We start from the raw sequence: 14,788 nt of genomic DNA, 5'->3' as shown, positions 1-14,788 counted from the left end.
AAGTACAATTTCCTCTAGAGGAGGACGAACGCCCTACCTTGCCCCTTCCCCTTGGCTACGCTATATGTAGTTCTCCAGGTATAAGGATTACAAGAAAATTTTTGCCTGAAATATATTGGATCTTTTGATCCAAAAATTGCTATTTTGATCCTTCCATAGAAAAATTTAATTTAATTTTCTTATGCACTTTCGGAACTCTGACAGTAAATGAATTTGAAATGATTTCGTACCTTCTGAGCTAGTTTACTGCCATCACAGAATTCCAAAATCCTGAAGAGATTCAAATTGTCGATTTCGGACATTGTTACGAACTCTGGCACTGGGTAAAGCTTCACGTGAGAGGTTTTCTGACAGACTTCTGCAGGACTACAGCCAGGTCTCCCACCTGCAACAATACTACGTATCAACAACTTTTCATAAAACAATATAACACAGCTCTCTTGTACAATTACACTAAACGTTACTTTACCGATTAGCTTACAAGGGTACTCAGTGATTTTTTTGTTTTCACTTAAGCAGTTTTACCTTCCAGTATAATTACAACTCAATAACACCTGATGTATTCAAAACTGAATATGTTTTCAAATAGAGGTACTTGTCTGTCGGTATCGCACACCTATCGGGAAAGGAAATATTTGCCAGAAACTTCTTCACACACTAACGTATGTTAAAATATAACATTTACAATTGGAAAGCAAAATAACTATCGAAAATTTATTTCACTGACTTCAGTGGTTAGGAAAGGCAATAAAGTTTGTTTCCAAAATTTACAGGAAATCGACAGATCACTCAGATAATTATTATGATAAATCAACCTTACATGCTGAAGTCCTACAACCTTTAGTTCTTCAACTATAAATCTGAAGAAAGAAACAAAAGTGATCAATAACTTTATTTGTACGAAGCAACATGTCGAAGATTGTGTCAATAGAATTTTAAGGAGAAAATGTCATGAAGTGAACCGAAGATTTCCTCGCTGATCTAGTGTCTAGTGTATATGCTTCTGGTGCAAGAGATGCCGGTTTCGATTGCCTGTGGGAGAGTATTGAACGAACTAGTGTGGTTCAGATTCCCTTTAAACTGTATGTCTTATCGTGTACAGTCTCGCTCTTGACTACAAATTAATCAATCATTTTATCCTACTCCGACTAAAATTACGTAAGAATCAAGATACATACCAAGAACTTGAATGAACCTTCCAATAATATGGAGCAATTGGTTGACCCGCAGGAGATTCTGAGGATTCAGTCTCTTTTGAAATCTCTCTTTGTACTGTGACAATTGGGAATACGCATGTGTAAGCTGAAACAAAGAAAGGAAGAAAAGAGAACATATTTATAAGAGAACACACACACACACATATCTAATACTTATGCATAATTAGTTTAAAATAAAAAATCGAGAAAGAGGAGGAGGGAGAAAGAAATCAATGTACTCCATCCTCAAAAACAAATTTTAAAAGTATACTATTTCGGAACTGCACTAACAAGAAACCAAGGTCCACGAATTGTTATATAAGCGGAAGTATAACAAAATGTATGGTATTTGCATTGTTTATATACACGATGGACCATTTATCTTCACACGCTTTTGTAAATATTAAAATAATGGATAAAAAGCGCTGAAACTGTACCATGCAAATGACGAAAGAGGAAGATCGTCTGGTATACTCCACAACAACGATAACAGTGTTGTCAACCCAATATGAAGTTGTATATTTTGTTTAAATGGCACTACGTCACGCTATTACACATTTCAAATCTGCAAGCTAAACGAAAACTTACAATGTTAGATTATTCAGTGTTACAATATCACAAATATTCAAATATTGGTGGCCTCTATAGGAATAATAACGCAAGTGAGATGAGACAATGTACATCCGAAGTACTACAGTGTTTAATACTATGATCACGATATAACAGATTTCGAATGAATACGGACAAAGTTACAAGCGATGGAAAATTCGATTTTTCAACCGCCTTTATCTCGAAAACTGCTGATTTGAAGTATTTTACCCAACTGCATAGATGGCTTCCAACAGATGTTAAGATCATAATGGTGTTTGCAGAAATTTGATACCCCAAATCATTCTAGAGATGCTTCCCATTTTAAGCAATGTATCAAATTTTATTATTTTTTCGTATCTTCCGAATAGTTCGAGATATCAAATTGCTGTGAATAGAATTATGATCTTCATATCTATTGTACATATGTACATAACTGGATGTCATATTTATCTAAACACTTTTTCGAAATGAAGTCATCTACAGGAAGTCAAATTTTCAATTTCTTGCAACTTTGTTTATATTGCTCCAAATACGTAACATGATGACCGTAGTATTCGACATTAAGGTACTTTGTACGTGCATTTCCTCGTCCGTCTCATTTTTAAAATGGCAGGACAAATAATAATATATAAACAATAATATATAATAATAATATATAAATAATATATAAACATGGTTTCCGGAAAGTTTAATTGCCAAGCTATTTTTAAAGATATCACAATAATTCCGAAAACAGTGTGTCAGCATGAAATGAGCTTCACGTATAAATTATTTTAGTTTTTCTATCATACAAGAGAGTCAATCAAACTATTTACTGTAAAAACTCGGAAAATATATCAGTCGTTAATTTTGAAGACCATTAGTTTTATGAAGAAAAAGAGATAAACTAATGATATGTTATTTCTGTGTTGAATACTTATATAACTACCTGCAGTATAAGTTTTAGTCCTGAAAATGCACCCCTTTATTTTCTAGAGCTTTTCCAAAATGGCCGAAAGCCTTTTAACGTCAATTTTTTCAGGTCATCTAAAAAAGGACTAAATGAAAACAACTGAAAATTCTACAGAATGTTCTTTATACAAATAGAAATATCTTACAAAAAAAAAAAAAAAAAAAAAAATATGACTGAGAGTCAACTACATTTAGAGTAATAGAGCAGTGAATTTCAGTAAGAACGCTACCCTTCTACACGCTCGTGCAGTGCCACGTTAGCGAACTAGAGTTTGAAATTATTAAAATTTACATTGCTCAAATGACGATTAAATCATTACAGACAAAATGATCAAATATTTCTACTTTTAAATAACTATGGACAGTGCTAACAATAGGTGAGAGTTCTAATTTTTAAACGTAATTTATCCTTTTTTAGACATTTTTAGTCCTTTTTTAGACATTGACCTCAGAAAATTGACGTTAAAAGGCTTTCAGCCATTTTGGAAAAGCTCTAGAAAAAAAAGAGTGCATTTTTAGGACTGAAACTTATACTACAGGTAGTTATATAAGTATTCAACACAGAAATAACATATCATTAGTTCATCTCCTTTCCTTCATAAAACTAATGGTCTTTAGAATTAACGATTGATACATTTTCCAAGTGTTTACAGTAAAGAGTTTGACTGACTCTCTTGCATGACAGAAAAATTAAAATAATGTATACTTGAAGTTCATTTCATGCTGACACACTGTTTTCTGAATTATTCTGATATCTTTAAAACTAGCTTGGCAATTAAACTTTCCGGAAACCACGTTTATTAAAAAATTGCCCAACCGCCATTTTAAAATTGTCTGCCAGAAAAAAAAATAAACTATGGCATATAAATTTTTTCAAACAGTGTTTTGTGACTGTCTACCTATAGGGAACTCATGATTTAAAAAATCTGGAAAATAAAAAGTGTTAAGCAACAATTTTGTTTAAAATTGGGTGATTTGAAATGAATTGACCCATGTAGATTTGAAATATGTAATAACCTGACGTAGTGCCATTTGAAAAATTACAACTTAACATTGGGTTGGAAACATTATTAACCTTATGGTATCACAGAGTATGTCAAACAATGTTCCCTGCCGATATTTGCATACTACAAAATTTCAGCGTGTTTCTTTCTTTTGTTTTTTTTTAATTTTATTTATTTATTTTTTTTTTTTTATTTACAAGACCGTATTAAGATAAATGGTCTATCCTGTATACAGAAGGTTGATCCGTTTATATACTGCATGTCCGATTTTGACGCTTCATCTACCTTAAGAAAAGCCACGGAACTACCATCGGAGCCCTCATGTGAGCACCATGTGTGCTGGGATTAGCCTTGCACCGTAATTTCCATTCAAGGAGGCTCCGTTGAAGTACATGAACGGGAATCTTGAGCCACTCCTTTTTGCAGGCTTTCCAGACTCCACGAACAGCGGTGACACGACGAGATACAAGTGCTCTTTTCAATAGGCCAAAGCCGCGAAAATTCACGAGATTGGCATCAGATGACTTCATTGTATGTCCTAGAAAGGAATAGCTTCGATTCTGGTGTCTGTCGTCATCTGTTGCAGAAATTTCTGTGTAGAACGGGATATATGTGATGAGACCTTATTTATATGCACACGAACTTGACTTACTGCATTGCCATACAAACGTGGCAAATCTTCTGTATAAATTGGTGTCAGGATATGTTGCTGATAAAAAACGGAGTTAATTAGCGTCGATTAAGCTTTTTCAGCCCAGCCATCCTGAGTTCTTTTCCTCTTTCACACCAGGCAAATGCCGGGATGATGTGTAACATACAGGTTTCAAGACGCTTTCTTTCCTTCCCTTTCCTCGGATAGTGTGATTGCCGAGGGACACCATCCCTCAAACGTGACGGGGTAACATGATGGAGATGCCGAGCCCAGAAATCTTAATCCTTCAGACACCTGCCGAATCGTTAACATGCCTTCATGGCAGTATCCCGCGACAATCAGAAATCCCTTCGAGAAACTTACTTTGAACTGACGGAAGTAGTCAGGATGGGTCTTTGCGTCTCGTGGGGTGTACGTTACGGCTTGAATTTTGTTGCAATCTGATAGATAAATCCATGCTTCATCGACTGTGACAAGAAATATCCTCTTTTCCCCAGGTCTTTTTTTCCTTCCGATAGGTCGCAGTAAGGACATGTCCACGACTTTTAAACACCATCTGGAGTTTTAATTTGCCACTTAGGTTGTAGTTCACAGTTAACTGTGCCACGTGCAATCGACTTGCCATCACATGTTGTGCAGGAAGTTCTTCTGCAGGGCCATTCAGCGCAACTTCCATGCTACAAGTGGAGTGACAACAGTACATCTCATTTTCTAATCCTCTTACTGGGTGAATGAAGCGCTGGAACGTTGTGGTATTTATGTCGATTAATTATGTTCTTGATGGCAGTTGATCCTTAATGCACACCCAGTTTCCCTGTAGTGTTTTTGAATCTGTGTCTCGGAAAACTTGGCGTAAAAAAGTGCTATGACGAAGCCTTCCCAAAACCGTTCCTCTTGAGAGCCATGATGTACACTATACATACGCGAACTGGGCGCGATACTAGAGGCTTTTGGCTTTCTCCTGCTGTTTGAATCATTCTGATTGGTCAATGCTGTGAGGAGCAGAGGTGACGGTTTACAATTGGACACATATAAACGGATCAACCTTTTCTATATACTTTGTTTTAAACAATTCGCAGCAATCTCAAATGAACTTTAACGCAAGTTTTTGGCAAAATTATAATTTGCCTATAGAACAGCAAGGAATTCTTCTGTTATTTATTTATTAGATATAATGTAACCCCCCCCCCCCCAAATTATGCACCGAGGCTAAGGGAGATGGATGATAATCGTGAATAACGAAAGTGGGAGAAAACGGGAGAACCCCGAGAAAATCTCGACAAGGTGTTTATGAATCACAAAGCCCGCTTGACAGGAGCTGAGATCGAACTAGGAATCCTTTTGTTAGGTTCCTACGATGATTAAACACACTCACAAGAAGTATTTACGTCGGTTTACATGAGGAAACAATGCGCTGCATGGACATCCCATCCCAAAATGTGTTTCATCGTACTGTAAGAATGAATGAAAGTCAATGAAACCCAACTGAATTGCACAAAGTACTACCCTGCATCCGAAATATTTTACTGAAAATGGAAGATATTATATATATACAGTATGGCGCTAAATTCGTTGTATAAAAGCAGAGGAGTGATTCCTGAGAGTAAAACAAACAAAAAAGTTCCAATAAACATAGTGCAAAAACCTCGTCGTTTACGTGTTATAGGCTCCCGAAAGCGTGGGTAAACAAACTTGAGAGTTAAATATTGCACAAACTACTGAGTGTAGACGTGATGCGGCATGATATCGTCAAAGGATCCTAACCTGCTCTATCCAAATTTGTAGTTTTCTGATTTGTGCAGTGGCAGCGCAAGGGATTCCTCAAAGGACAATAGGGATTCCCGGACATTTTATGATATAAACTGAGTGGACAAGAGCATGTAAAGGACATCTCTGGAAATAATACTACGTGGCAGGTCAGTACTCATACACTCAGATTAAAAGATGGTAGATGGGGTAATTATTACTGTGCGTGGTTGTTTACCTCCCCAAAAGTACTAGTAAAGAGACGTTGTATAAGAATTCACTGGAAACGTCATTTATATATATATATATATATATATATATATATATATATATATATATATATATATAACAGAGGGAATCCCAAGGAAAGCCATGAACACAATCATATTCAGCATAAGGTCAGATAATATGAGATAGAACCCAGGGCGTCTCTTTAAGGTGGAAGCTACTCACTTCTGTTTTAAATGCTGCCCAAGGACGAAACAAAATAATATGCTTCAAACTTTCAGTCATACTAAACGCAAAAGAACTGACATCTAACACCAGAATTATGACATCGAAATTGTTTTTAACACTATGTTCGATACGAAAGTACACGTCAGCATCTGAAGAATAAACAAATCAGAACGAAATTTGTTGTGTCCGAAGACAAACCGAATGCCCAAATAACCAACAGTATGTCAAGTTGTGCCCTTGTTGACTATTGTCTCGCATCATTTGCCCATTTTTGTACCCAATTTCACATTTATTCTCACATGACAAAGAGTAGCGTATCACTCAACTCATGTTTGTGTGCTGCTTATGATTGTACTTTTTTTTTTTTTTTTTTTTTTTTATTATGATTATATGTTTTGAATTGGATTTTGATTTGAGACCAAACCACTGTCGGAATGTAATTTTACTGCTTCTCTTATATGCATACAAGCCTTCCAAGTTTCGAATCACTGTCTTTTTGTAACTACTGTATTACATCATCCCCAAGTTTAGCAGACTCCAATATTTTTATTTTTTAAAATAAATGCTGCACTTATTTTGTACGTTTAGACTGTAGTAAAAAGGAACACATAAACTGATGTTGACAAATGTATTCAGATGTATCCCCAACCATGGACCTTTCCCAGATCCGTGGCGATACGCTGAATAATACCTATACTCCAAGTTGACCAAACTTTAGTAAGAAGTATATATAGAAAAAAAGTTTCATCCACAAAAGTGTTATCCATACTGCGATCCAAATTTTTGTGTCCCATCCCGGTAGTCTACATTAGGTATATTTTGATATTCATTCATTCAATTATTATTATTATTATTATTTTATGCAGCGGATGTTCATGTTTACTCGAATTTAACCTTTTTATGGGGCAAAATCCACGTCGACTAAAATGAAATTGGGACACTGGTCACAAAGTCGCAAAGATCACTTTGTCTTACTTTTCCGTCGTCGCACACTTTGATTTCCTCTGACAAGTCACCTGTATTTCTAACATCTTTATAGTATTTTCCCAGCCCTGTACAAATTACATCGATTTTTTAAAAGAGATTTTGCAATTGCCCCAATAATAATAATAATAAAAAAAAAAAAATCATCCCTTTGAAAGGGTAATTTAGTATTGCATTATAATGCTTAAGATACTTTCCACTTATTTAAAAAGTCCGTTTAAATAATACAAATGATAATAAGCAAGAGCAAATTGTTATTTCCCGCCAGTATTTCAAAAGATAATGCTTCGATAATTTCTCTAGTGTCGCTACTTAGTGCTTTGTGGAATCTTTTAACTTATTACCACAGAACTTGCGATCTTCTTTTTGAAATATAACAATCTGACATAATTTTAATTTAAAAGTTGTGTTGCACAAAGCAGTTTATCAAAAAATACGGTATAACGCTCATCAATATTCACTCAAAAATTATGGTATAAAGCTTTCGAGTAGTCTTCTTTAAATCTTTACTGTCCCTGCTGACATTTAGTTATTATTCCAGTTTCTTTAAGAAAGCATATTAAAAACATGCAATAATTCTTTGAGTGAGAACTTTTAAGTAATGAAACAACTGTTGGATTTAAACGTAGATGGAAATAGGTGTATGCTCTACATATGTAGAACCATGAGAATACATTTGTGTTTACTATTATTCTTAGTTTCTTACAGCTGAACAGCTTCTTTATAGAATCGAAATATGGAAACATTCAAGTTTCATTGTACAAAAGTACAGTTATAATACAAAATACATCTTAAAATCATTAATAGTAATAATGTTACAGAAAAATATTCTATTTTACCAACTCACCTGCGAACCTGTGACTTCAGCGCTGTGTATGTGAGTGATGGTGTCCAAGAGATTATGAGCTTCATCAATGATGATCACATTGCCTGCCACCTTCAATCCACTCGCTTCGCGCGTCTTCTTGTGGAGTAGAGTGTTGTAAGGCAAAACAACCACCTATAATAAAAGAAGACGTAAAATGTTGCGGAAGTATATTTAGTTCAGAATAACGGTGGAAGTGTAATACATTTTACAATATTTTACATACAGTGCATTCAATATTAAAACTCGAAGCATTTTGATTCACACTCTTAAGTAATATTTTTTATTCTTTCTTTTTTTCTGGATTTGATTGTCCTTAATTCTGGGGATATAATAAATGTGTATCCCGGAATAAACATCGAACGTTCCGCGGTTATCCTTACATGCTACATGTGTGATAAATACAGGTGACTGATAAGGAAAGAATTGATGGAATGAACACAATGGAAGGAACGAAGACAGAATGAAAAGAAAGAAAAAGTGGGAGCACCCTGCCAGAATACATGGATACATATCTGAGGATCCGAAAAGAGGCGACCGTTCGTAGCTGACGTCTCCCGACTTCTATTTGTATTGAGTCATGTAAATGTTTACTTATATATCATAACAATTCCTCTAGATGTGCGAATTTTAATGATATCAATGTATAAACTGTCTGCTAATGAAGATACCATTTTACATAATACGAATCAGACGAGATACAAATTTCTTATTACGAACCGAAAGAAAACTTGGTGAAGGTCCATTTTCAGAAAAGAGTCCCGACATTAACGTTAATGTCGGCATATTTCTAAGAGAAAAAGGACAATTTCTTTTTTAAAGAAATGTCTCTACAATCAGATCATATTAGGGAAATTTTGGTATCTTTTATTTTATATATCTGTCTGTGGAATTTACAAATTCTAAGGTTCGTGCTCCTTCGTGGCTAAGGGGTTAGGTACGCGCCTTTGGCGTGGGCGACCCGGGTTCGATTCCCGGAGGAGCTCATGTGGTTCGGATTTCACGTTAATCAGTAGGTACCGTCTCATATAGCATCACTGCTGAAAGAGACATTAAACTCAACGGATGTTATTATCATATGCTGTAACTTTGTATACTTACTCAATATTATCATACTACCACACGTAGACTTCCTCAGTGTTCATACACGGTTCTTATCAAGGATTAGTTTCCACAAACATCTACTATTTAATTATTACCAAATTCAAGTACAATTTTTTCTTTGGGGGCGGTGGGACCCGTTCCCCCCGCAAAGCTCATAAGGGTCCCCTCATTGTATTTATAAATATAAAATATTTAGCGTAATTTGAATTAAATTTGTCTTAAAATCTTCATATATGCCTTCTGCATCTGAATGGCCCCCTCAAATTTACACAGAAATCGACGCCCTTGTCTAGAGACCGCAAAATGCCTAACCCTTAATATCAAAATGAACGAATCAGGACTTTATTGGGATAAATTAACTGTTTCGTGCAAGATTAGTCTCTTCCAAGATCCACCTCAATAAATAAAGAAAATATAATCGCGAAAAATGTAAGCTAATAAAAATTAAAACTCAACTAAGATCCATGACACGAAGTCCCGAAGGACTTAAGACGACGAAAGATTGATTCTATGTCCTCAACGCCCCTTTTTTCTTTTGTCAATTTCTCTATTATATCTCTCTCTTTGCTAGTTGTTTTGTTTCATCTTTCTTCTTTACTTCTTTTTGAGCTTCCTCCTTTCTTAGGTTTTCTAAGTATGCTTTTTTTCAACTGTAAGCCACCTTGAGCTCTCGTGTTTGATAAATCTATGTTTAGGCAGTCCTAACTTACTAGTTATCTTAATTAAATCTTCCCACTTGGAGGGTCAGCCCTTGAAAAAAATAGTACGCATCGATGAAAAACCCAGCTTGAGAGCCCACCATAATGGAAAACGGGTAATTCACTACCTTGGAAGAGAAAGGGCGAATCCCGAAATCGGGATGTTGGGAGAGTAAGCTGAAAATTTTCACTTTATCTAGAAACTATGAGAATACTAAGAGCGAACCAGGGCAAAACGTGGTATCAATGTGTTGACCAGACCTATCTGATGCGAGAGAAAAAAAATTTAAAAATCGATTTTTCGAGTTCGCCCTTTCTCTTTAAAGGTCCTGATATTTAAATTTAATAATAGACTAACTGAAACTGCGCTCTCTACACAGCGCATAATTCACATACGAGCATGAATCTTGTTGTTCCTCACATCTGTACATGTCCCTTTACAAACACAAGTGAAAGACGTCTTAATAAAAATTGGCAAGATATACCATAAAGGGGAGATTTTTTTTCGATTACTTTTTCAATATCTCGCACCGTTTGCAAGATTTGAACCTGCTTCCGGTTGGAAAAAAATGAAATCTTTTGAGTTTTACGTCCCACGGTTATGCCAGTTAGGCTAAAGGAGACGGTGATTATGAGAAATGAATGAAATGGTGGAATGAAGAAAGTGGGAGGAAACGGGAGAACCCCGAGAAAACCCACGAGCACGATGTTTGTATACCACAAAGTCCACAAGGCGCGAGCTGGGATCGAACCAGGGACCCCAAGCACCGGAGGTGAACGCTTTACCACTGAGCCACCGCGCCCCCATTGCTTCTGGTTGGAGTTTTTAATTCACGTATGATCAGTGTTTTCTTTCTTCTTGCATGCAGTATGTAATAAGCAAATACATTACACACACAATTAATTATATCAGTGATATATGGTGTTCATTTGGCAAAACACTCCAAGCAATAAAGATTCAATTTAGAGTGGAGAAATGGTTATCCTTCGTTTTTCATCATCATTTGGCCATGAAACAAACCCCTAAGAGGTATACAACCCCTGTATACAATTATGTGGTGTTGGAATGTATAATGCGGAGGATATGATGCTAAACTTCTTTTATTTTCTATTTTCAATACTTCCAGTGTATTCGTAAATGTAATAAAACAAATAATAGTCATGTTTTTAAAATATTCAATTAGAACTGGACTATCTACATAAAATTTGCAATCGATCAATGAAAACGTTATCTTTCTAGAGCCTGTTGTTTCTGAGATCTCATTGTCGAAAGGATTGGCCACAAACATATAAACGTCCACAAACGTATAGTTTAAAAGAACTCCAAAGATGGCAGCATAATTCATTTACATTAAGTTTGGAAAAGGCTTAATAAAATACAAAGGCTTTGAACAGTAATTTAAAAAGGATAAACTTTATGAAAAACGGATCTATTTAAAAAAATTATTTAAAGTACACATACTTTAAAATATTTGTCTTTATTAAACGTGAAATCACAAATAACCGTTAATCAAAGGTTTGAAATCCAAAGTTATAGGTTGGAGCTCAGGCACCTTTGTTGCTATTGTAGCATTTTAATAGATAGATAATAATTGTTGTGGCGTGAAACATTCTATTTTCCGCATAAATTTTGAAATCCCATTACTTCTCTTACTATACGCATGTTAATGAAAGTAGCATGATAAAAACCCAATTCGATATAAGTCAATGTTAATCAGTTCAATTGCCTGGCCAAGATGCGATCAAAAACAAGATTATATCCATCCGCTTATAGAAGCTATAGGGTGCCTTCTTGTTTAGTACTTTAATTGAATATTTCTTTCCTCTCTGGGAATGTCATCAGTACCATTTTTATTCGTGTCACCGGATCCTCACTTTTACACCTTCTATTTTTGTTTTAAAGAACAATACGTATAGAGAGTATTCAGTGCCTTAATTTTTTGATTATCCTTAATAACTGTCTCTGTATTTACATTCCTTGTTTTTTAAGTAAACACTATTCACATCAATAACTCATGCGGAATTCCACAATATGTCTTTACTTTATTGCTCTATGTAATTATCTCTCAATTCATTTCTGGCTGTTGTAAACACTAATTCCATTGGCAGATTTAACACTTCAAAAATTTTGTGAATTTAGATGGTTGAACATTTATTTTGGTTTGTGTAATTTGTCAATGACATTTCTCCTGAAAGCTAGTTCTATACTTTTTGTTGGTATCAGGTATTAAGTTGAAAATTATTTATAATTTTTAACTGACAATTCACTGTAAGGAGACAATGTGTCCAGATTCAATTCCTGAAGTGATGTAAATATTCTCAAAAACACCTGTTGAAATAATATTTAGGTTCCTCAATAAGACTACTAATTTTCTTAACGGTGAAGTTGTGTAAATTAGAACGATTTGCAACAAAGGCCACTTTTCTTATGATTACATTCACTTTTATTAATTAACGATCATGTGATATTGGACACTGTGTGCTACTTCAATATGTCAAAGACAAATTCCGAAGAAAAAATTAACATACGTATGAACAATGATTCTCTGCGGAAATTCGCGTTCCTCAGAAGGTTGGAACTGAATTGCATATTAGTGAGCTGAAAATTTCCTTCTACATACGTAACACAATCAGCGAAAGATTGTTTCCTTTGTGGCGAAATACCGTTTTAGCTTTTGATGCAAAAGGTCCAGGTCTAATCCCTGGTGATAATACATCAGGCTTGGATTCCATGTTAGACCTACACCTCATAGCCTTAGTGCTAAAACAAATAAGATTAAAACTAATAAAGGAGATCAATGTGTAATATTTAGATCAGTCTTGATCTCTTCACCAAGATCTATCGCCATTCACAGAAACGTCTCTTTGAAAGAAAAGGGCCAAAAATGAAATCTCATTGGCTCTTGTAAATCTTTGCTGAACATACTTGTTCAAAAGTATTTGTACGACTTTTAAAAGAGACAAAACTCTAAACAATCTAAATTTAGGAAAATTTCAAGCAATATAATGTTCTAATGTTCAATTACGTAATTCATTATTACACTTAATTACCCAGCAGACAAAATGGCACCAGATTCTACATCTATTCCAAGTTTTGAAATAAGGAAAATTAAATATAAAAATACTCACTGCTATCTTATTTCCGATGTTTACATAAGAATAAGTTGTTGAATCATTTCCAGAAGTTCCGTAACATTTAACGAAAATTAATGTTTATATGCATGAAATGAAGATGGCATGCAATGTGCTATTAATTGCTATTGCTAGACGATTAAAAAAGTAACTATTGTTGATTAAGTTGCTTAGATATGAAAATCATAAAACTAACCAAACAATGTATTTAAATAATAGCTTAACTCTATTGTCATGTAAGAGCTATTTAATAATGGAATCGACATTGGTAGAGAGAAAACGTAAATAAGCAGAGAGCATCAACATCTACATCGGAAACCTGTAGAAAGATGAATTATGTTTAGATCAAGAAAGGCAAAGTATATTATGAAGATGGGCATTATGGATGTAGGTAGCAACAATTCTGACTGGATTGACTTGTCACAAGAATGAACCACCGGCAGGCTTTCATTTGTATGGCAATGAACAGGTTGAATATAAAATAGTGAACAGCAAACTTTAATAACACACAAGGAGGGAAAAAGTAAATGACTGTACCTGGACTCGAATCCAGGATCTCAGGCATACCGTGCCGATGCGTTAACCACTACTCCACTCCGTCTGCTTCCCAGAAGAGCCACACACTTTCTCTAGCTGGCGTAGTGTTTAACACGTCGGCACGGTATGCAAGAGATTCCGGGTTCCAGTCCCGGTACAGTCATTCACTTGTTCATTCTTTGTGTGTTATTGAATTCGCCCCAACAAAGGATCTAGTGCATAAAAATAAGTTTAAATCGATTGTTTCCTCCTTTTATTACGAATAGTATATATAACACGCTTTAATGTTTTTATATTAAATTTTATTGAAACCGTTTACTTACCTACAAGAAAAGCTAGTACCAAGAGATAATTTATCATTACTTAATTATATAATTGCTCGTACATCATTACTTAATACGGTTTCTTGAAATAACATTTTTACATTTTATACGCTTTACATCTGATACAAGCAACCGACTGTTGACCTTGCATATCCCGCATGCTCATTACGTGTTAAGCTCTTCATTACGTTCATCCCACTTTCTTTAATAATTTACAGACAATGAAGAATATCAGAAATGTACGAAGTGAGCTGAATAGTACCTATAAAATATTATTAAATAAAATAATAACCAATTCCAAATCTTTTCTTGTGGACCAGAAATTTGGATGCGCAATTTACAACACCACAATTGTTTGTACTTTACATTAAAAATTCTGCACTATACAAAAAACTTCAAACCAATTATTAGTTCATATAATATTTGCAAATACTACCTCGTTTACTTCCAAATTTTTTATATTCTCCACTGTCTTTAAGCTATTTAATAAAATTCAAAAAAGTGGGAAGGAACTTTGTGAAGCCGTAATATTTTACATTTTATGAAATT

The 14,788-nt window shown here is 34.8% G+C and overlaps 1 protein-coding gene across 1 annotated transcript in view; it reads right to left on the bottom strand.

Annotated features, from left to right (window-relative positions):
- LOC145690682 (ATP-dependent DNA helicase DDX11) overlaps positions 1-14,788 on the bottom strand; it is a 117,420-nt gene that overhangs the window by 63,948 nt on the left and 38,684 nt on the right. Inside the window, exons 7-9 of the mRNA XM_081765822.1 lie at positions 8,428-8,580; positions 1,179-1,302; positions 231-385 (exon numbers count right to left, since the gene is read on the bottom strand). Of these exons, the coding sequence (XP_081621948.1) occupies positions 231-385; positions 1,179-1,302; positions 8,428-8,580 (432 nt within the window). The remainder of the gene's footprint in view (positions 1-230; positions 386-1,178; positions 1,303-8,427; positions 8,581-14,788) is intronic.

This window comes from Thermobia domestica, chromosome 7 (assembly GCF_964235325.1).
Source record: "Thermobia domestica chromosome 7, izTheDome1.hap1.1, whole genome shotgun sequence".
In the NCBI taxonomy this organism is placed as follows: Eukaryota; Metazoa; Arthropoda; class Insecta; order Zygentoma; family Lepismatidae; genus Thermobia; species Thermobia domestica.
This window is presented reverse-complemented; position numbering and strand designations above follow the sequence as displayed.